The sequence below is a fragment of the Staurois parvus genome, unplaced genomic scaffold (assembly GCF_062004578.1).
Source record: "Staurois parvus isolate SC_StPar_1 unplaced genomic scaffold, SC_StPar_1.0 ptg000087l, whole genome shotgun sequence".
In the NCBI taxonomy this organism is placed as follows: Eukaryota; Metazoa; Chordata; class Amphibia; order Anura; family Ranidae; genus Staurois; species Staurois parvus.
Genome location: NW_028317883.1, coordinates 12,765,886 through 12,790,555, shown reverse-complemented (window position 1 = coordinate 12,790,555; position 24,670 = coordinate 12,765,886). Strand labels below are relative to the sequence as shown.

General features: G+C 46.1%; 1 protein-coding gene across 3 annotated transcripts in view; it reads right to left on the bottom strand.

Annotated features, from left to right (window-relative positions):
• The window catches only part of DIXDC1 (DIX domain containing 1), a 307,504-nt gene that overhangs the window by 150,545 nt on the left and 132,289 nt on the right, over positions 1 to 24,670 (bottom strand). For all 3 annotated transcript variants that reach the window (XM_089670198.1, XM_089670197.1, XM_089670199.1), the window contains exon 3: positions 22,426 to 22,551. In XM_089670198.1, the coding sequence (XP_089526324.1) occupies positions 22,426 to 22,551 (126 nt within the window). The remainder of the gene's footprint in view (positions 1 to 22,425; positions 22,552 to 24,670) is intronic.

Sequence of the window (24,670 nt, the reverse complement as noted above, 5' to 3'; positions counted from 1 at the left end):
CAGAACGCGCATGGGTAATGCGCATATGTGTATATATCCTGAAGATCCTTTCTCCACTGAAGGCTGGTCAGGTATATGGCTTGGAAGAATGAAGATCCTGCGCCCTCATGTGGTGGGAAATGATCCAGCAGGTCAGAGCAATGACGATCCAGATGAGCCTCCACAAGGAACTGGCACAGGAATCCCAAGGGCTGCAAGGATGGAAAAGCTCCTCACAGGAGACACAGGGGAGCACTCATAGTGTAGTAATTTAAAACTTTATTTGAAAGCAGCATAGGTGCAGAATACAGGAGAATAGCCAAGTATGCACCGGCGGCTGCACCGGTGGGACCCTAGGACGCCGTTGACATCAAGCCGCCGGTGCCACGAGGAGGCCCGGCGGCCATTTTGACATCCAATAGGGTCAGTGTGTTTGCCCATACTTGGCTATTCTCCTGTATTCTGCACCTATGCTGCTTTCAAATAAAGTTTTAAATTACTACACTATGAGTGCTCCCCTGTGTCTCCTGTGAGGAGCTTTTCCATCCTTGCAGCCCTTGGGATTCCTGTGCCAGTTCCTTGTGGAGGCTCATCTGGATCGTCATTGCTCTGACCTGCTGGATCATTTCCCACCACATGAGGGCGCAGGATCTTCATTCTTCCAAGCCATATACCTGACCAGCCTTCAGTGGAGAAAGGATCTTCAGGATATATACACATATGCGCATTACCCATGCGCGTTCTGGTTAGTGCAAAATTCTACCATTTACACTGGGAAACAAGGAACACTGTTGTTTTACTGGACTGTGTCTATTATTATTTCTAATATCATTTTTAAGAGCGCTGCATTTCTTCTGTTTATGTATTTTGGGACTTTTTATGTGTTTTCCTATATGTTCAGCTGCTTGCATTATTTATGAGCGCTTACTATTTATCACCATTATTTCCAATCACCGGTGATTGACAGCCACGGCTACGAATGGCGGTGCGGGTAGGCATGCCCCCTACCAGGAAATGCACGTGATGTTTGTGCACCCCTGCCGCCCTGTAGCAGTATTTCTGCTATAGGGTGGTTGGGAAGCGGTTAATATGTTTATTTATTATGATTGTTGGCTCTGTATAGTGGCCATAATGAGGTATTTTCCTGATTGAGGTATGTCATGGAAAAAAAAAAAAGCAATATGGCCAAAAGATGGAGCTGACAATCATAGATTAAAAGTCAGCAGCTACAGTATTTGTAAAGGAACAAAAACGGGGTGCCAGGTAAGAGTGAAGTAAAACCATAGCACTTTATTTTGCTCACTTCTAGTAAACAGCTCTGCTGGCCAGGGTGGTGTGCAGACACAGCTCTCTCCAGTGTGGACTGACTGATGACAGCTGCAGGGCACAGGCATCCCGCCGACTAACAGAGGATAGTGACAGGTGTTGGTGAGTGACAAGTGGGCAGGCCGCAATGCGTTTCTGAGGCCCCACCTCCTTTATCAAAATGGCCTACCCAAAGAGAAGGGAAGAAATTTATAGGCTGTAAAAACGGCCGATGGAGCCAATCAGGTTAGAGAATGTGCAGAGCCAGCTGAGCAGTGAAAAAGAAAGCTGTCAGGGACAGAGGGGAAGAGAAAACAATTATGTATGGTGCCATGGGATCACCGAGGGGCAAATGTGGAATGGTAATAATAGGGGCCATGCATCTGGCACCTCTGGTCCACGCAGGACAGGATTTACAAACCCATGTTAATATAATAAAATAGAATGGACAAAAAACTTGAACAACACTAGTTCCACAATGTTCGACAATACAAATAAAAATCACAATCACAGTGGAGTACATAATAAAAAGCAATAAAAGCTGTACACAGACACTAGAAAAGGAAGGGGATGGGAAAGGGGCATACTACAACAGATAAATATATAAAAGATATATACAGTCTCCAGACCTTCTTATAGCCTAGGCCATCTTTATGTAGAGTATCAATTCTTTTTTTCAGATTTTCAGAGAGTTCTTTTATATGAGGTGGCATGTTGAACTTCCAGTGACCAGAGAGTGAGAGCGATAACACCAAATTTAACACACCTTCTCCCCATTCACACCTGAGACCTTGTAACACTAACAAGTCACATAACACCAGGGAGGGAAAATGGCTAACTGGGCCCAATTTGGACATTTTCTGTTAGAAGTGTACTCACTTTTGTAGCCAGCGGTTTAGACATTAATGGCTGTGTGTTGAGTTATATTGAGGAAACAGCTAATTTACACTGTTATACAAGCTGTACACTCACTATTTCACATTGTATCAATTGTAATTTCTTTAGTGTTGTCACATGAAAAGATATAATAAAATATTTACACAAATGTGAGGGGTGTACTCACTTCTGTGAGATACTGTACTAACGTGGTGTAGAGATGAGCGATTATATAAAAATAAATTCTTTAGCAATAAAGTTAAATATAAATAAATATAAATGAAAAATAACAATAATCTGCGCCTGTCTGTGGTGAAGACCTGGCTCTTTAGCCAAAAAAAGTGTCCCACCACCATAAGGCCAACCTCATGGTGGATGCAGGTGTACAACGAAATTACATCAAGGGAGAGACAATGGGAAGAGTCTTCCCAATGGTAATTGGACAAGGTCTCAAGTAAGTGCAGTGAATCCCAGAAATATGAAGGAAGTGCCTGTACTATGGGTTGTAGAAATGAATCCACATATTGGGAGAGTCCGCTGGTCAGGCTCTCCATGGCCACAATAATGGGTCTGCTGGGGGGACAAGTGGAGTTTTTGTGCACCTTCGGTAGATGGTAACAGTAGGGGTACTTATACAATTCTTTATATAGGAAATGGAATCCACCTACTGTATATCTATGTTCTTGTCATGGTACGCTGTGTCTATTAGGGCTTTCAGTTCTACTTTACATGCAGCCAAGGGTTCTTTTGGAAGTTCTTTATAAGTGTGTTGATCTGAAAGTAGCCTCTCTGCCTCCCTGATGTAATCGGACTTGTTTTGAATGACAATGCCCCCTCCCTTGTCTAATTATTTGATAACAAGATCATCATTATGAGCTATTTGTAGTCGCTGACTTATTTTTTGGGGGGATCCAGGAACTCCTCTTTAACACTATCCTCAATGTTAATGAGTTCATTCAAATGCAAGTCAACGACATAGAATGATAAACATTGAGGTATACAGTAGGTTTTGTTGCATCTCTCTTTAAAGTGGTTCTAAAGCCCCAAGTTTTTTCACATGTATACATGCTATGCTTTCAGGTAAAAAAAAAAAAAAACTTGTGTCACATACACCCCCCCCCCCCTCACCATCTAGTGTTGTGCACCAGAGCTGCAGCTCTCCTGACTTTGTCCCTCCTCCCTGGGCAGATTGATAGCAGTGGAAGCCATTGACTCCTGCTCCTGTCAATCAGCTTGACTTGGGTACAACCAGAATGTTGGATTGATAATATTCGATTTGGATTATTGCCAGAGGCTATAGCCACTACCAACAATTGTTGTGATTTCCCAGCAAGGATGCCAGCATCCCCCCCAATCCCCCACTGTGTGAAAACAATAGCTCCACAGGTGGGATCCCCACATCAACACTGACTGTGTTGATGGGGGTGTAGCAATTGTGCACACTGATATGGACACGGTCATCCATCTTGCTCAAGATTCCCCATCTTGTATTATTCTCTCTCCTTCCAATCCCCCTCCCTCAGGAATGTGGTGTGTGTGTATGCTGGGTTCACAAGACATCAGGCACAGCTGGATAGCTTCATGGTTATAAACCCCAATTAGCTGGTGCCTGGGTGTCTGTTAGCTTCTCGATCTGAGATGATCGTAAAGCTATAAACCAGTCCTTCACTGGACATGAAACACATTCCAGAATAGCCGTAAAACATACACTTCATTTAAAAACCACTTTTCATAACTTAAAATAGGGAATACATACAATCGAACAAAGCATATATTCGGATAGCTCAGTTTAATACAAGTCACCCGATACCTTACATCCCTAGTTAAAGTCGACAGGAGAATAGAAAGCCATATAGTTCTAGCTGAACTAGTAAGATATGGCATATTTGATGTCTGGACATTCAGGATATCATTCTGCACATTAATCTACTAGTGGCTAGGCTGCTACATGTACCTAGGGAAGGTTATTGACCATGGTATAACTTGCGAGGGATTTGGTCATAGCCTGAGTTCCCCACCTAAACACCCCTCCCCAAAAGAGGCGATTGGTTCTCTGCTTTAAGGAGACACCCTGCTGAGTTCCTAGAAAAGAGGTTGTCAGGCTTGGAGAAGTTGAAGAATTCTCCCTTTTTAACATCAGGAACCAACTTTGGGAGAAAAGGCACCCTTTTGCTCTGACACTTGAACGCTGCTTATACCAAGGCTGACGGCAAGTATTCTATCTCTCTAAACTTCTTTCTGTTAGCTACATCTTTGTCTGTAAATATTTTTACTGCACCCTTTTGACCTTTTTAGTAATAAATCCTATTATCTGAAAAGTGTTGAACTGTTTCTAAAGCTCTTTAATGCAAACTAAAAATCCCTGTCTCTGAAGAGTGCTACTGTGTGTTTTAAAACCTCTGGATACAACTGCCTGCGGTGACAGTGTGTATCCAGATGTTTATTCAAACATCATAGTGTTACTACTAAAATTGGTGAGTTTCCTCTTTCTCTGTACAAAGATGAGGTGGTGGCAGTGTGAAGGGTTAATTGCATAATTAACCTGACCCAGTAATAATCGCTCTCAGGCTGCGGTACATAGATTGTGGTCCATTAGCTGGAAAATCTTTGTGCAGGGTGCAGCTGAGCATGGTATTGTTACGCACGTGACAGCGCGGGTTTAGATTGGCTAGTCCTTCGGTCACAAGTTGGTGAGAAGGGCTGGAGGTCTGACGCTGCGACTGTCACAGGGGGGATTGAGCAATTTTGTTTCCTGCAACCCATGGTTGCGGGAAAAAAAATTGCATCAACTATGGCCTGCCTTAGTACATTAGATTTAGTATGAATACCCTGTGTATGGTGTTCTCGGGTCTTGCTGCACACTAAACTTATATATGTTAGCAATGAATCGCCTTGGTACCACAGCAATAGATGTGTATATCACCTAATATACAATATAAGCATAATGATATTACAGCAGACTGGAGTTACAGCAGACAGGCAGTTGAGAAGCGTTTTTTCCAACCTCCCCCCTTAAGCTGCAATGGCAGCTGGACTGAGGTTTACACATGCCGCCACTGTGGCAATAACTGTCCCCCCTTTCACTGTTAACGGCAGTGATCCACTGAAGAACTGCAGACAGCTTTTGTAAACCTTGCCTAAGGTTCTAAGGCAGCATAGTAGTTAAATTTGTATTTTTAACTTTATTGTACTTGATGTTAAGTGGAGCTCCACTAGTTATTCATGTGCACACCTAGACTTGATGAAAAATGATGGTGCCCTCATATAACCTCTGATGATAGATCCCAACAATGGAAAACACTCCAGCAGTGTGTGGGCATTGAGATCAGGCAGCAGATGTCTCTTATGTAGTTTTATCTTATAATCAGCATGTCATTCTCATTTCTGTGTTTATTACACTTTTCTGAAACAGACTTCCTTCTATTCAGATAAGAACAATAAGTAACACTTTGCAAAGCTACCAATGTGTGGAATTTCATTTGATTCATGTCAAGCTCAACAAAAAGGAGTTTCTGAGCAGCAAGGGTAAGAATATAGCAAAAAGATTTTGACTAACACACGTGTAAGAAAATGGGCTACTGCGCTTTTGGTGTATAGACACTGTACTATACACACAATATCAATATGAAAGGGCATCCAGCAAAGCTTCAGATCATGTACAGAGTGATTGCATGCTGCCATATTGGCTGCATTTAGGTGAATTTCGATCCATGTGCAGCTGCTCCTGCTCAGCAGAAGTTGATCTAACTATCGAGCTGGAACATTTGAAAATGTTTCCGATCAGAAGCTGAAATCAATCAGTGTATTCTGACAGAGGAGTCCCCACTGTATCATCATGGGGTGGATTCCTCCATCCACCTTGCTTGTGTGGATGGAGGAATCCACTTGATTTTTTTTTTAATATAAATACAAATAATAATCTATGGTCAGTTTTAAGCAATTTATAACTTACAAACTGCAGCCCCCAGCAGCCAAATGAGGGGTGGCAATAGAAAGGAAAGGTGCCTATGTGATGAAAGGAAGAGGGGTATTAAAAATAACCTGTTTCTTTGCTACATATGGACAATGCAAAGGTTCACTTTAAAGCAGTCATGTTGCAAATCTAATTAATTGAAATCAAGTATATGATGAAAAATGCATAAGCAGATGTTAGTGAAAACAGCATTTCAAAACGATCAGTGGATTTAAAACATTGGCTGGTTATCACTGCCAAATGACAAAGATAAACAACCTAAAACAAATGGTTTGGAACCTACAGCTTTTCCTTTGTTAACCACCATCAATATAGCTAGCAGCAGTTAGTCATGTTCAACTGGACCTGTTGAGCTATAAAACTAAAAACAGAATACTTACCGTAATTTTCCATTCCTGGTGCCTTCATGGCAGCATAAACAACTGCCCACATCCAACCCACTGGACTATTATAACTCTATAAAAGAAAGCAACCCCCACTCCATTCTCATAGACCCAAACCAGCCACAAGAAAAAAAACGGGAGGGAAGCATGAGGCCATGGAGAGGCACGAGGAAAAGAAAATTACAGAAAGGTAAGTATCTAATTCTCTGTTTTCCTGGTGCCTTCATGGCAGCATACACATGGTAAATAACTTGCTGCTAGGGAGGGAAATGTTGCTGAAATCAAAAGTTTAATTAGCTTTTATGAAACAGAAATTTGCAAGTTCTTCCTCCCAAAATTTTGAGACTTTGAGACTGGCTAGATCCAAGCTGTAGTGGGATATAAACGTTGAGAACAAAGACCACCTCTTGCTGCCCAGCAGATTATCTCTGGAAAGACTTTTGACAGAGCCGCCATGATGATGAAATTCCTCTTGCTGAGTCTGCATTCACTTCCTGAGGGACAAGAAGACCACTAGCCTGGTAAGCCTTATATATAATATGCTCAATCCACCCGGCTATTGTATTCTTTGATGCAGCTTGCCCTCTTCTTGACACACTAGGCACCACAAATAATCTGTCATGTTTCTGGAGTGGTAAAGTGGAGAAGATATACAGTGCCATTTTGTCATATTACAATCAAAAACATAAATGTATTTTATTAGGATTTTATGTGATAGACCAACAAAAAGTGGCACATAATTGTGAAGTGGAAGGAAAATGATAAATGGTTTTTCAAATTTTGTTTTACAAATAAATATTTGAAAAGTGTGGTGTGCATTTGTATTCAGCCCCCCCCCCCAGTCAATATTTTGTAGAACCACCTTTCGCTGCAATTACAGCTGCAAGTCTTTATGGGGATGTCTCTACCAGCTTTGCACATCTAGAGAGTGAAATTGTTGCCCATTCTTCTTTGCAAAATAGCTCAACCTCTGTCAGATTGGATGGAAAGCATCTGAGAACAGCAATTTTCAAGTCTTTCTACAGATTCTCAATTGGATTTAGGTCTGGACTTTGACTGGGCCATACTAACACATGAATATGTTTTGATCTAAACCATTCCATTGTAGCTCTGGCTGTATGTTTAGGGTCGTTGTCCTGCTGGAAGGTGGATCTCCGCCCCATTCTCAAGTCTATTGCAGACTCTAAAAGGTTTTCTTCTAAGATTGCCCTGTATTTAGCTCCATCCCATCAACTCTGACCAGCTTCCCTGTCCCTGTTAAAGAAAAGCATCCCCACAACATGATGCTGCCACCACCATGTTTCACGGTGGGAATGGTGTGTTCAGGGTGATGTGCAGTGAAAGTTTTCCATCACATATAGCGTTTTGCTTTTAGGAAAAAAAGCTCAATTTTGTTCTCATCTGACCAGAACACCTTCTTCCACACTGTGTCCCTCACGTGGCTTCTCACAAAATGCAAACGGGACTTCTTATGGCTTTCTTTCAACAATGGCTTTCTTCTCGCCACTCTTCCATTAAGGCCAGATTTGTGGAGTACACGACTAATAGTTGTACTGTGTACAGATTCTCCCACCTGAGCTGTAGATCTCTGCAGCTCCTCCAGAGTTACCATGAGCCTCTTGGCTGCTTCTCTGATTAACCACTTGACAACCACACTATAGCCGAATGACGGCTACAGTGCAGTTGTCCAGTTCTAGGGGGGCGTCATATGATGTCCTCCCAGAATGTGCCCTCCCGAGTCCGCTGCTGTCCGTGATCGCTGTGTCCTACGGACACAGCTGATCACGTGATGAGGTAAAAGGCCAATAACAGAGGCCTGTGTCCAATGACCCAGCAGATCACCGAGTAAATGCAGTTGCCGGTTATCGGCTGCACTTTTATCATGCTGTCACAGTGTAAGAAAACTGTCACAGAGCAGATCGGCACTGATCATCAGGGCACTGATGATCCACTGATCATCATCCCTGATGATCAGTGCCACCCACCAGTGCCCAGCAGTGTCTCCCACAAGTGCACAGCAGTGCCTCCCACCAGTGCCACCCATCAGTGCTGCGCAGCAATGCCACCCATCAGTGCCCAGTAGTGCCGCCCATGGTTTGTCTTACACATACAGGAGTCAACTTCCTAGATCTCAATTTAAAGTGTTACTAAACCCAGGCCTCTGCATTCACTCTATCTGGTATCTCACAGTACACACAACATGAAATGAAACTATTTTAGTAAATATAAACTGCTAAATACCGTTTCCCATCAGCAGTTATAGGAGTCTTGTGACTTCTATCAGTGTCCAGCAGAGCTCTGGTTAAAGCTTGTAGAAGGAATTTTCATTCTCCTGTAGCAAGGTGCAGGACCCCTGACCTCTGTCTGGAGAGTGCAGATTGGCCCTGTGCTGATCACATGCACTCTCCCAAGAAATAAAAACTCTCTAGCAGTACACACCAAACTGAGCATGTGCAGCTTGTCCCTAGCCTCTGTTCTATCAGGAGATAATTGGGAGACACTGGAAGAAGGGGTGAATCAGATAAGAGAGGATCAAAACATCCTTTTTACACAACGTAGAGGATTAACCCCTTAGGTTCCACAGTGAGTATAACAAGCATGCTTTACTGCACATACAGACTGATTTTACTGTTGTGGGTTTAGTAACACTTTAAGAGTAACAGATTGAGTTATTTTCACTAAATCTTTTTTAAAGCATCACATAGAAATAGGTGTATCCCCCTGGACAGTTGTCATCACCCTCAGTGGTTGAAAAATGTTCCTTAGGGGCAATTCCTGAGGATGAGATGCAACTTAAATTATTAATTATTACAAACAAGCAAATTTATTAAAAAGTAGACTTTTGGAAAAAGGTTATGACCGACTCTCCCTAGATTCCATTAGACATTAAGTAGCTACTATGGATAGCAAATCCCTATTGGGTCCTACTGATAAGAAAGTTAACAAACAATTTAGCCTTTTTATCGCTAACTTTTCAGTTCAATACTACCAGATTAAACACATTTTTAAAAAGAGATGGGGTATTCTCAAAGCAGACCCCATACTTTATTATTATTATTACACAGTATTTATAAAGTGCCAACAGTTCCCTCAGCGCTGTACATTACAATGGGAGACAGAACATGCGACAGTACAATAACAATACAATGCGATACACGAGGGGTTCGAGGGCCCTGCTCCTTGGAGCTTACAATCTAGGAGGGAGGGGATAGTGGTACAGGAGGAAATAGCTGTGGGGGATGGAGTGGTAGGAAGAGTGGAGGAGGTCGTGAATTAGCAGGGGGTGGGGTAGGCTTCCCTGAGGAGGTGGGTTTTCAGGGTGCACCTAAAGGAGAGGAGTGTAGGTAACAGTCCGATGGATTGGGGTAGGGAGTTCCAGAGTATGGGTGACGCCCTGGAGAAGTCCTGGAGGCAGGCATGGGAGGAGGAGACTAGGGAACTAGAGAGAAAGAGGTCTTGTGATGAGCGGAGGGTGCGTTTTGGGTGGTATTTGGATATTAGGTCGGTGATGTAGTTTGGGGCAGTATTATGGACAGCTTTGCACGTCAGTGTTAGGAGTTTGAATTTGATCCGTTGGGCAATCGGAAGCCAGTGGAGGGATTGGCAGAGGGGGTGGCGGAAACAGAGCGGTTGGTAAGGTGGATGAGTCTGGCTGCCGTATTCAGGATCGATTGAAGCAGGGATAGTCTGTGGCGAGGCATGCCAATGAGGAGGGAGTTGCAGTAATCGAGTTGTGATATGATGAGGGAGTGGATGAGCTGCTTAGTGGTTTCTGGGGTTAGGAACATGCATATTTTGGTGATGTTGCGGAGGTGGAGTCTGCATGAGTTTGTTAGTGAATGGACTTGGGGAAAGAAGGATAGATTGGAGTCTAGAATGACACCTAGTACTCTGGCTTGCGGGGCGGGCCTGATGGTGGCATTGTTGGACGTGATGGAGAAGTCAGCGGGGGGTGGTGTGCAGGCTGGGGGGAAGACTAGGAGCTCGGTTTTGGAGAGGTTCAGTTTAAGGAAGTGGAGCGACATCCAATCTGATATGTCATTCAGTAGGCTTGTGATTCGGGCGGACACTGAGGGGGTGAGGCAAGTGGTCGAGAGATAGAGTTGCGCGTTGTCGGCATAGAGGTGGTAGTTGAAGCCGTGAGAGTGTATGAGTTGGCAAAGAGAGGAGGTGTATATGGAGAAGAGAAGGGGCCCGAGGACACAGCCTTGAGGGACCCCAACAGAGAAGGGGAGTGAGGGGGAGGTGGTAGCGTTATAGGTAACGCTGAAGGAGCGTTGTGATAGGTAGGACGAGAGCCAGGAGAGAGCGGAAACTCTGAGGCCAAGGGAGTGTAGTTTCTTGAAGAGGAGGGGTTGGTCAACTGTGTCAAAAGCCGCAGAGAGGTCGAGGAGTAGGAGCAATGAATAGTGGCCATTAGCTTTGGCAGTTAGAAGGTCGTTGGAGAGTTTGAGTAAGGCAGTTTCGATGGAGTGTAGGGGACAGAAGCGAGACTGTAGGGGATCGAGGAGGTTGTTGTCGTTGAGGTGGGAGCTTAGGCGATTGTAAACTAAGGGCTCGAGGAGTCTGGATGTAAATGGCAGTAGGGAGGTGGGTGTCAGGGATCCCCTCGATCCCCGCCGCGATGGTCCCGGCGCAGGCGCAGTATGCCGCCCTGTGCAGGGACGCGGGCTCTAGGTCCGGGCCGGCCGCGGCGCGTGAGTTCGCGCATGCGCAGTAGGAGCCGCGGCCGCCCGCTGGGCACCAATGGCAGCGCAGGGCGCGATATTTAAACGGCCCTGAGCTGTCATTCAGTGCCTTCTGGTCTTGTCCTTGCCCTGTATCCTGTATCCTGAATCTGAACCTGTACCTGTAAGTTGCTGACCCGAATTGTACCTGACCACTGCTGAATTCTCCTGCCCAGACCCTTGCTTTGCCTGACCTCTCTTCCGTATGTCCCCTATTGGATCTGACCTACTGTTGTTGACCTGGCGTGTGACCCGACTATTCTCTGCCCGCTGCCTTGTACCGTGCTGTCCTCCCCGTTACCGACCCGGCTTGCCTGACTCTGCACTTGCTCCGCCATCCATCCATCCATCCATTCCTCCCAGCGGGGTTCCCAGACCTCCTCATATCAGGCTCTCTCCCGTGGGAGCCCCTGGCGACCACCCCTACCACTGACGGGTGTCCTCAGTAAGCACGACCTGGTCCCGGGGTACTCCAAGTCCATCCCCACCATCAGGGGCTCTGGTGAACAAGTACCCTGGGACTTAGACTCCGTGCGCTGGGGACGCCTGATTAGTGGAGTGCTAGTGGTGTCGCCAGGCGGTCCCTTACAGTACCAGAAGGCCATCAAAACAGCTCTCGAAGAATGGAGGTACCTGCTAGAAGGTGCCTCACACCCCATCTTGATCTTCACAGATCACAAGAATCTCGAGTACCTGAGGACCGCCAAACGCTTACGCCCACGGCAGGCAAGATGGGCATTGTTCTTCTCCAGGTTCATTTTTCACATCACGTATAGGCCCGGATCTAAAAATACGAAACCTGATGCACTCTCTCGCATGTTTGAAGACTCCAAAGAAGATCCGGTACCTGATATGATTCTGTCTGCAGGAAATTTCTTGGCGCTCCAGACGGACCTTCGGTCCAAGCTATTGGAGGCATCCATGGCCGCGTCAGTCCCAGTTGGTGTGTCCCTCCAGAACAAGGGGGGACTCCTATGGAAGGATGGGTTGGTCATGGTCCCTGAAGAGGTCCGGACCCTTGTCCTGGGACATTGCCATGACAACCCGATGGCGGGACACTTTGGCCCAGCCAAGACCCTGGAGCTTCTCCAACGCTCTTTTTGGTGGCCAAGTATGGCCAAGGATTGTAAACTCTATGTAAGATCCTGTACCATCTGCCAGAAAAACAAGCCATCGAGGAACAAGGCTTGGGGACTGCTGCGTCCCTTGCCGATTCCTGAACGACCGTGGCAAGGGATCGCAATGGACTTTATAGTCGAGCTCCCACCATCCCAAGAACACACCGCGATCTTCGTGGTCATCGATCGATTATCGAAAATGGCTCACTTTGTACCATTAAGGAAGACTCCGTCTGCATCCGAGACTGCGCGAATATTCATCCAGGAAATCGTAAGATTACATGGAATCCCGGAGGACATTGTCTCGGATCGTGGGGTCCAATTTACATCTAGATTTTGGAGGGCCCTGTGCAAGGCCCTGGATATCAAGTTGTCCCTCTCCTCTGCTTTCCACCCTCAGACCAACGGACAGACCGAGAGGACCAACCAGACCCTAGAACAATACTTGCGTTGCTACACATCCTTCCTTCAGGATAATTGGTTACCACTGTTACCTTTAGCGGAATTTGCATATAGCAACGCAAGCCATTCAGCGACAGGGCAATCTCCGTTCTTCTCTAACTACGGATTTCACCCTGTCTTTCTTCCTGATTTGGTCTCTGAATGCCCAGTTCCGGCAACGCAAGACGCAGTAAACTTCTTCTCCTCGAACAACAAAGTGCTACAGGAAGCCATCGCTCGGGCCCAGGAGGATAACAAGAATGCATATAACAAGAAGCGAAGAGGGAATCTGTTGCTGAAGCCTGGGGATAAGGTATGGTTGGCAACAACCAACTTGAGAATGCTTTGTCCCTCAAAGAAATTGGGACCTAAATTCGTGGGGCCTTTTTGTGTGAAGCGAATGATCAACGAGGTAACATATGAACTTACCCTCCCTGAAACATTCAAAATTCATCCTGTTTTCCACGTGTCCTTACTTAAACCTGTGATCCCGGATGCCTTCCCAGAACGAGAATCCAGACCTCCGGAGGCCATAACGGTGGAGGGACAAGAAGAATATGAGGTGGAAACGATCCTGAAGTGCCGAAGAAGGGGGGGCCAGACCCAATTTCTTATAAAATGGAAGGGCTATGGCCCCGAGGACAATTCTTGGGAACCAGCCCATAATGTCCATGCACCCAGACTTGTCCGGCGGTTTCTTCATGACCACCCGTGGTGGAGAGATCGGGTGGGCATCCGGAGGTTGCCCGTAGGGGGGGGGCAATGTCAGGGATCCCCTCGATCCCCGCCGCGATGGTCCCGGCGCAGGCGCAGTATGCCGCCCTGTGCAGGGACGCGGGCTCTAGGTCCGGCCGCGGCGCGTGAGTTCGCGCATGCGCAGTAGGAGCCGCGGCCGCCCGCTGGGCACCAATGGCAGCGCAGGGCGCGATATTTAAACGGCCCTGAGCTGTCATTCAGTGCCTTCTGGTCTTGTCCTTGCCCTGTATCCTGTATCCTGAATCTGAACCTGTACCTGTACCTGTAAGTTGCTGACCCGGATTGTACCTGACCACTGCTGAATTCTCCTGCCCAGACCCTTGCTTTGCCTGACCTCTCTTCCGTATGTCCCCTATTGGATCTGACCTACTGTTGTTGACCTGGCGTGTGACCCGACTATTCTCTGCCCGCTGCCTTGTACCGTGCTGTCCTCCCCGTTACCGACCCGGCTTGCCTGACTCTGCACTTGCTCCGCCATCCATCCATCCATTCCTCCCAGCGGGGTTCCCAGACCTCCTCATATCAGGCTCTCTCCCGTGGGAGCCCCTGGCGACCACCCCTACCACTGACGGGTGTCCTCAGTATGCACGACCTGGTCCCGGGGTACTCCAAGTCCATCCCCACCATCAGGGGCTCTGGTGAACAAGTACTCTGGGACTTAGACTCCGTGCGCTGGGGACGCCTGATTAGTGGAGTGCTAGTGGTGTCGCCAGGCGGTCCCTTACAGTGGGTCTAAGGTTGTTCGGGTCAGTGGGGTCTAGGGAGGGTTTTATGAGTATGGGAGTGATGTGCGCGTGCTTCAGAGGGGAGGGGAATGCGCCGGAAGAGAGGGAGAGATTAAAGATGTGGGTGAGGCAGCGTAGGATGGAGGAGGAGGGAGGTCGTAGGAGTTGTGAGGGGACAGGGTCGAGGGGGCAGGTGGTGAGGCGGGCTTCATACTTAGAGACATCTTGCCAGATGAACCTGAGATTGTTTTCAGACGAGCTCCTAATTTGAGCGACCATATGGCCCCTAATATAGTAACTCCTCCTAAACCTAATCCCTCTTTCTTTAAACATTTGAAAGGTTTTTATCCATGTAACAGGTGCATGATATGCACAGTAAACAATAAAAGGAAGAAGAAAATTACTAACGTTTCCTCTATGGTTACAAATAGACAATACCATATAGATCAACTTATCACTTGTGTTTCCAAGTATATACCGTATTTTTCGCTCCATAAGACGCACCTGACCATAAGACGCACCTAGGTTTTAGAGGCGAAAAACAAGAAAAAAAATATTCTGAACCAGTGGACTGCAGACAGAGTACAGGAAATGACCAGAGACTGCGGACACAGTACAGGGGATAACCAGAGACTGCGGACACAGTACAGGAGATGACCAGAGACTGCGGACACAGTACAGGAGATGACCAGAGACTGCGGACAGAGTACAGGAAATGACCAGAGACTGCGGACACAGTACAGGGGATAACCAGAGACTGCGGACACAGTACAGGAGATGACCAGAGACTGCGGACACAGTACAGGAGATGATCAGAGACTGCGGACATAGTACAGGAGATGACCAGAGACTGCGGACATAGTACAGGAGATGACCAGAGACTGCGGACATAGTACAGGAGATGACCAGAGACTGCAGACATACTACATGGAATGACCAGAGACTGCGGACACTGTACAGGAGATGACCAGAGACTGCGGACACAGTACAGGAGATGACCAGAGACTGCGGACACAGTACAGGAGATGACCAGAGACTGCGGACACAGTACAGGAGATGACCAGAGACTGCGGACAGAGTACAGGAAATGACCAGAGACTGCGGACACAGTACAGGGGATAACCAGAGACTGCGGACACAGTACAGGAGATGACCAGAGACTGCGGACACAGTACAGGAGATGATCAGAGACTGCGGACATAGTATAGGAGATGACCAGAGACTGCGGACATAGTACAGGAGATGACCAGAGACTGCGGACATAGTACAGGAGATGACCAGAGACTGCAGACATACTACATGGAATGACCAGAGACTGCGGACACTGTACAGGAGATGACCAGAGACTGCGGACACAGTACAGGAGATGACCAGAGACTGCGGACACAGTACAGGAGATGACCAGAGACTGCGGACACAGTACAGGAGAGGACCAGAGACTGCGGACACAGTACAGGAGATGACCAGAGACTGCGGACACAGTAGATGACCAGAGACTGCTGTCATAGTACAGGAGATGACTAGAGACTGCGGACATATTACAGGAGATGACCAGAGACTGTGGACACAGTACAGATGACCAGAGACTGCAGACAGTGCAGGGGATGACCAGAGACTGCAGACAGTAAAGGAGATTACCAGAGACTGTGGACCTTTGGGGAGGGAGGAGGAGCGGGTACCTGAATTTGACAGGTACCCGCTCCCACTTTCGTGGAGTTGTCCTTCCCTCTTCTTCCCGCGCCGGCTTCTATGACAGCCGGGTGCCCACTGCGCATGCGCGAGAAGCGCTGAGCTTTGTGAATGGCCCGGCGCCTTCTGGGACCTGTCATGTGTCCCAGACGACACCGGACCATTCACAAAGCGGAGCGCTTCTCACGCATGCGCAGTGGGCACCCGGCTGTCACAGAAGCCAGCACGGGAAGACTGTACAGCGCTGGAGCGAGGAACAGGTAAGGCCCTGCAGGAGAGAAGAGCTGAGCGGCTGGCCCGGTATTCTGACATGGTGGCGGCAGAAATACCGGACCGGACACTTTATATTCGCTCCATAAGATAAAAAAAGTGCGTCTTATGGAGCGAAAAATACGGTAGTTTAACTATTGGAATGTCCGAGCAACAAGCAGTATGGGGGAGGACGATACGTAGGTTGAGAGATCGACTTAGAAAGCATGTGTATAACATTGAAAAAGGTTTATAAAAAACATATAATGGGTTTATCTACCCATTTTAGTCAATTTCATAATAGGGACCCTAGAGGTCTTAAGTTTATGGCTATAGACAAATTACAACCTCACTGGAGAGGATGCCACCACACACGTGAGGTATCCAAACTAGAGATGAAGTGGCTATATGAATTAAAGTCATATGCCCCCTTCAGATTGAATATAGATTGGGACATATTGTAGATACCAGCTAAATTTCTCACTGACTAACATCTCATCTAGTTAGGATATTTTTCATGTTATATTTACTTTTTATACAGTATATATATATTTTTTAAATACTTATTTCTTTTTTTTGTTTTCGATAGACTTGTATACATCTCTCTCTCTCTCTTTATAGATACATACATATTTTTTTATTTTTATATATAATATATTTGTTATGTAGTACCGTATTTTCCGGCGTATAAGACGACTGGGCGTATAAGACGACCCCCTACTTTTCCTGCTAAAATATAGGGTTTGAGGTATACTCGCCGTATAAGACTACCCCTCTTCCAACGCACACCAAATAAAAATGAAAAAACATCAGATTTGATTTCAATATGGTATGCTATTTCAGTATGGTATTCCAATGATGGGGTGCTATTCCTCCCACTGACACCAATGATGAGGCACTATTTCATCCACTGACACCAATGATGGGACACTATTCCTCCCACTGACACCAATGATGGTGCCCCATCATTAGTGTCAGTGTGTGAGGAATAGTGCCCCATCATTAGTCAGTGGGAGGAATAGTGCCCCATCATTAGTCAGTGGGAGGAATAGTGCCCCATCATTAGTCAGTGGGAGGAATAGTGCCCCATCATTAGTCAGTGGGAGGAATAGTGCCCCATCATTGGTGTCAGTGGGAAGAATCGTGCCCCATCATTGGTGTCAGTGGGAGGAATAGTGTCCCATCATTGGTGTCAGTGGGAGGAATAGTGCTCCATCATTGGTGTCAGTGGGAGGAAAAGCGGCCCATCATTGGTATCAGTGGGAGGAATAGCGCCCCATCATTGGTATCAGTGGGAGGAATAGCACCCCATCATTTGTGTCAGTGGGAGGAATAGCACCCCATCGTTGGTGTCAGTGGGAGGAATAGCGCCCCATCGTTGGTGTCAGTGGGAGGAATTGTGCCCCATCGTTGGTGTCAGTGGGAGGAATAGTGCCCCATCGTTGGTATCAGTGGGGGGAATAGTGCCCCATCGTTGGTATCAGTGGGAGGAATAGTGCCCCATCATTGGTGTCAGTGGGGGAGGAATAGTGCCCCATCATTGGTGTCAGTGGGGAGAATAGTGCCCCATCATTGGTGTCAGTGGGGAGAATAGTGCCCCGTCATTGGTGTCAGTGGGAGGAATAGTGCCCCGTCATTGGTGTCAGTGGGAGGAATAGTGCCCCGTCATTGGTGTCAGTGGGAGGAATAGTGCCCCGTCATTGGTGTCAGTGGGAGGAATAGTGCCCCGTCATTGGTGTCAGTGGGAGGAATAGTGCCCCGTCATTGGTGTCAGTGGGAGGAATAGTGCCCCGTCATTGGTGTCAGTGGGAGGAATAGTGCCCCGTCATTGGTGTCAGTGGGAGGAATAGTGCCCCGTCATTGGTGTCAGTGGGAGGAATAGTGCCCCGTCATTGGTGTCAGTGGGGGAGGAATAGTGCCCCATCGTTGGTATCAGTGGGGAGAATAGTGCCTCATCGTTGGTGTCAGTGGGGGAGGAACAGTGCCTCATCGTTGGTGTCAGTGGGGGAGGAATAGTGCCTCATCGTTGGTGTCAGTGGGGGAGAGGAGCAGCTGCTCCTTCTTCCAGTTCGGCCGCTCGATTTTCGCGGGGCCGCTCGGCTCCGCCTCCTCGCCGGTGATTGGTCGCCTGTGTGCCTTTCCAGTGCTGGCGCCCAATCACCGATGAGGAGGCGGAGCCGAGCGGCCGCGTGACCATCGAGCCGCCGAACTGAAAGAAGGAGCAGCCGCGCTTCCTGGACCGGATCGTCGTGGGACCGGAGCCAGGTAAGGTACAGCAGCCCCTCTGCCCACCCCTGTACTTAGTGTCTGTCGGAGGAGGAGGGGGGGCGGCGCCGCGCCGCCCCTCGAAAAAGTGCCGCCCTGACCCGGCTCGCACCGGCGTATAAGACGACCCCCGACTTTTCAGAAGATTTTCAGGGGTTGAAAAGTCGTCTTATACGCCGGAAAAAACGGTAATCTTTTTTGTTGTGTTTTATATCTCATATTGTAAATGTGACCCCCCATGAATATTGGCAATGACATTTATAATTTTTAAAAATCCTCTTTGTATGAGGTTTTTTTACTAGTACTAACAATGTGTTGTCGTTCCTGTATATGATCCTATGGATTACAGGAAAATGGCGCTGGACCAGAAGTGCCCTACACTAAAATGGCGCTGGAACCGGAAGTAACCTTATGTGTTTCTGTACTACAACAAAATGAGGCCGGAACTGGAAGTGACATTCGGCCACTGTACTGATGTGCTACATACAGTTGCAAGAAAAAGTATGTGAACCCCTTGGGATTACGTGGAGTTTTGCACGAATTGGGCATAAAATGTACTCTGAACGTCATCTAAGTCACAACAATAGAAGAACACAGTCTGCTGAACATAATACTACACAAACATTAGATGTTGCCATGGTTTAATTGCACATAACATGTAAACATTCACAAAACGGCCTTGGGTGAGGTGCAATACCGGAGGTAGTGCAATTTTGTTGCTCTAATCGGTGAATCTTTACTGGTGTGAGTGCGACTGATCCCGGAAAGCTGGAGAGGGGATCTGATGCCCCATTTCTGGCACAGAGAGGATTTCAGTTTGGAGGCTACATTATTGAGTGTTTACACATCACATGGTGGATATTTATATGGGGACTGTTCTGTATGCGATTTCATTTGGCTGACGCATGAATAGTTGGACATTGGTAGCACTATATTTATTTATATATTTTAATAAGTGGGCACAGAGTGATTTGTGTACTATTTGTCTGTAGCGCTGTGTTTTATAATGCCAAGTCTAGGTCTGCTTGGAGAAATTGTAGAATATTCTGAACTTTCGGTCTAAGTGGGTCAAAATGGTTCCTATGTGCAAACACAAGGAATTTCTGCCAAATCCTGTAATAGGTGTAATTTGTGGAAGTTTTCCTTGCTTAAAGCAGAGTTTTTATAACTTGGCTGGAACACCCTACTCCTTCCAGTCTCCTCTGCTCAACTTCCAGGCCCTCAAATTCAATGTCTCTGGATGCCTATGGACTAAGTCCCCTTGCGTAAGAAGGTTTAGAACTCTCAGGAGAGGGAGAGATTTGCAGAGTGACAGATGTGACAATTATTATTATTATTATTATTATTATACAGTATTTATAAAGCGCCAATAGTTCGCTCAGCGCTGTACATTACAATGGGGGACAGAACAATAACAATACAATACAATGCAAAACATGAGGGGATCGAGGGCCCTGCTCTTTCGAGCTTACAATCTAGGACAATAGGGTGAACCATGGTCTCCATGGCCAATAAGGAATTACTGCTATTACCATCACTCTCTCCCTGATGAGCCATTGGAGAAAACATAGAAAACATAAGATTAGTGGGAGTGGGGGAAAGGCATAAGCCAAATGGAACTTCCACGGCTGAGCTAGCGCATCAATCCCCGCTGACCTCTGGCATGAAAATGACAGGAGTTTTGGTGTTCAGAGGCAAGGTGAAAAGGTCTATCTAGGGGTGATCCCATTGCTGACAGATCCAATGAAACACTCTCTGGTTCAGTGACCCCTCGTTGATTATATTCATGGACAGTAAATCTGCTTGGTGATTCTGAAAGGCTGGGATGTAGGTCACTCTGAGATTTATCAGGTTCTTCTTTGCCCATGTAAGAATCAGAGCTAGCTACCCCTTCCATTAGGGACCTGCTGTGTGTACCGCCCTGATTTTGGTCATAGGCCTCAGCAGCCCTGTTGTCCATATGAAACAGAAGAAATCTTCCCGAGAGAGGGAGCTTAATGATATATGGCCATCCAGGCTGCTCTCAGCTCTAGAACGTTGGACACCACGTTTCTAGTGTCGAACTGCCATCTTCCCTGCAATGGGAACCCCAATCTAACCAACTTGCTTCGGATGTATGAATGGCCCAGGAGATGGTACCAAGATGGCAGTGGTTTTGGGACCTTGTCCATCACCACAGGCTAGACTTAATTTTCAGAGTAATGACTATTTGCTGTGATAGGGACTTTCTTCTCCACTGGGATAGTAACCCCTGCCGAAAGATCAATGACTGGAACAATCTGCAGTAGCACTGGGAAAGCAGTGAGCTCTGGCACCACAGATGTCAGCAGAGGCAGCAAAGCCAGAACCATCCAGCAAAACAGTAGCTTAAATAGGAAAGAAGGCAGAAATCACAGCCTGAGGTAATCAAGCGCCTGAACCCAGCTGCATAAGATTCCTGCTTCCAGAAAAAGATGATTACTCTATGGCTGCCTCAAAAGGAGACAACAACACACACTGAGGGACAGACACAAAAAAAAAAGGAAAAAAGGGAGCCACAGCACCGCCTTATGAACCAAATGGAGAGTCCTTCCATCTATAACCCAAAAGAGATCCACAAAAAAATGAGCTCCCCCACTCATTAGCAGGTTTAGTTGCCTAGAGGGACCTTATATCAGGAGAGTGAGCCTGAATAGAGGCACCATAAGGGTGAGGCAAGGGCTGGTGAAACCATGATCCTGTGGGATATGAGGAAAAGAGAATGGGTCGGGGGTTAGGGGCTTTGCTTTCTTTTATAGAGTTGTATTAGTCCTGTGGGTTAGATATTGGTGGAGCAGCCAATTATGTGTATGCTGCCATGAAGGCACCAGGAAAGTTTTTAAAGAGTTTCTCCATGTTAAAAAAAAAGATGAGAAAGCCTGATCTAGAAGGTATAGGAACACATTCCACATTTATAGTAGACACACTGTTAACTCCTGCTAACCTTAAATACGGTAATTTTGCTTGCTTGCAAAAACCCAAACACATGTGATATAACCTGGTATATGCAGCTCAGTGTAGTGAGGGAAGAAAAAATCCTGGGAAGACAAAATGGATGGGTCAGCATAGGAGAGAAGCCTCTGCAGGTTAGGACTCTTCCTACATGGTAAGGACAATGAGGTGCGCATTTTGGACACAAAATACAAATTATTTGAAAGAGGCACGAAAAAGTCTACATCTACAGTATGTTAAACTGGAACAACTGTCCCGAAAGAGGGGTGGGGACCTTTGACACTATGGGGTTTATTTACTAAAGCTGGAGAGTCCAAAATCAGACTCCCTTCTGCATAGAAACCAATCAGCTTCTAACCTCAGCTTGTTCAATGAAGCTTTGGCAATGAAACCTGGAAGCTGATTGGTTTCTATGCAGAAGGGAGTCTGATTTTGGACTCTCCAGCTTTAGTAAATAAACCCCTATCTGTCAACCACACATAAGGCTGTCTTAACATCTCTGCCACAGCAATATAGCTCAAATGATTAACACATGACCCAAACTTTATTGCATGAAGGTTACTGGATTATGTAATTAGAAAAGGGTGGTGTCACAAATTTCACACCTTCCTTTTTTGTCTTAGACAATCAAGGTGAATGGATTAAGGTGACTGAGTTACCGGGGTGACTATAAATCCTGAAGCATGTTTCTGACACTCAAAAGGACCAAAGAAGCAACTTGAATGGATTGCAAAAATCAATAACTACAGAACAAGTCCAGATGAATGTGCATATTATTAGCTATACCAAGACCTGGATAAATGAAAACATTCACATACAATTCTCAGTAACAGTTTGGCCATAGCAAGAGTAAAAGGCAGGGTACCCAATTTTCATAGTACCATGTAGGTTTTTTCCATCTAAAAAGTGATATAACTTAATGTCCAGCCATAACAAATGCTGGACTAAACTTTACACTACTACACCTACCTTTTGCTGTTGTTTGATGCATCCTGATCTTTTTAGAAGCCATAAATTGTAGTACTTTTTCCACATTGTCCTTCATTTCTTGTGTGTTACTTGGCTGCTGATGAATTCCACTGAGCTTCTCGCCAGCTGTGGAAGAGAAAAGCAATGTTTCAAATGCATTAATTAACCAGTATTATCAAGCATTTAATTAAAACTTTTTTGCCGACAGCGCCATGGCAGCATACTTACAAGTGTGGACTCCTTCCCCACAACAGTCATATGATAGCTAATCTATAAAACTGTGCACACATCAGCCACAGTTTTTACTATTTGGCAGGTGGTGCATACACTCCATATGCTCTTTGTCCACCTAGGACTATGAGGTGTCTGTCATAGGGCAGCCTATTTAAATGTGAATGGCTGCACTTGTGGTGATGCAGCCGCCAATCTATCTTCCTCACATACTGGCTTAATCCCTGTATATTGCCAAGGTTTGTTCTGTGCTGGAAAGGTGGGTTGCTATGACAGACTATATTTTAGCATCCTAACCAAAAAGTCGAGTATCGAGCTGCGCGTCCCCAATACGAATATATATGAAGGGCCCTCCTATATGGGACTTTAATGCAGTGACCATAGTACATATACTCATAAAAACTTCTTTAAAAAAGATACATGCTTTATTCCATAAACATACTTGTAAAATATATATATATTTTAGAGAACATTGTCTCTGACAATACTATAAGGTACTTCCTTCACAACATGAAAAAACTCCCAAAGAAAGGTAGACTACCCCAACACGTTTCAATCACTCCATTTTTTGATCTTCTTCAGGGATCATGGATACCAGAGGAATTTCTAAATAGACATATAGAAGTAAATGATAATGTACACATGGATAGTAGGTAAATGACATTGCCATAATAATAAAAGCTTACAAAAGGATTAAACAGAAATTGATAAGAGCAATTATAAAATAAAATTGAGGCGTGTAATTGATTCATATTTACAACTTCATGTATCATCACTACCTTCATTTGTAAAGGGCACTATTCAATTTTTGCAGAACATTGAGGATTCTAGCATTTCTAAGGAAGCCCTTCTGGTCACCACTGACATTGAGGCTTTGTAATTCGCAAATCCCCATGATCGTGATGCTGCTGCTGTATGACGCATTCTTTCTCAACGACCAATTCAAGGCTGGCCTATGAATGACTTTGTATTGGCAGGATTGGACTATATCCTTCGCCATAATTGCTTCAATCGTGGGCATGACCATCAAATTTGCAATATGTCCCCACGTAGACCACAGTTCCGGAAACACATATCTCCGCCAGCCGAATTAAAGTGAGCAGTCCGAGCCGGGACCCAGTACCACTGTAGTAGAACTTAATAGGCTGCCTCAAGAGTGACTGTATTGAATGAACATTTCGCCACCATCCCCCAGGCCCTATGCCAATCCTCTGCCGCAATCGAGAAACCCAGATCTCGCTCCCATTGAGAGACATAAGACAGGGGTGGTGAGGAGGACCTACTGTTAAGAGAGGCATAAATTACAGAAATGAGACCAGGGGACCCTGGGGAATGCTGACAGACGTGTTCAAAGGGCGTTTTGTGGTAAGGATATGTAGAGGTACGACGAAGGGATAGGACCCAGTGGCGCAATTGCAAATACCGATAATATTCCCGTGGCGGGACCCCCCTTGATTCGCGAAGAGACTCCTATGATGGAAACGTACGAGCACTCAGAAAATCATGTACAATAACAAAACCATGGGAGGTCCACCAAGAGAAAGAAGGGGGATATTTTAGGTCTGGTGGAAATAAAGTATTATGCGTCATTATTAGGCAAAAGAGGTAGAAACGATGATATCAAATTACCTGAATATTTAACAGAATCCCAGGTTCATAAACTGTGAAGCATGATAGGGCTCAAATCTGGAGGGTGCAACTTAGGTGGGAGCCAAAGCAATGTAGTTAAGGAAAGCGGAGCACAGTTGGGTAATTCCAAGAGTACCCATAACGGGATATCTGTCGTGGCATGAAGCATAGACAACTGGGAAATCTGAGCCACCAAGTAGTATCTAGAAACGTGGAACTCCCAAACCTCCCTGTAATCTATGAGTATACAGAGTGGATCTAGGCACTCCGGGACATTTATGAGCCCAAATAAAACGGAGAATCCGGCTTTGCAGTACACGAAGAAAAGACGCAGGGACCTGAATACGGAGAGTGCGGAAAAAGTACAGGATCTTTGGCAAGATAG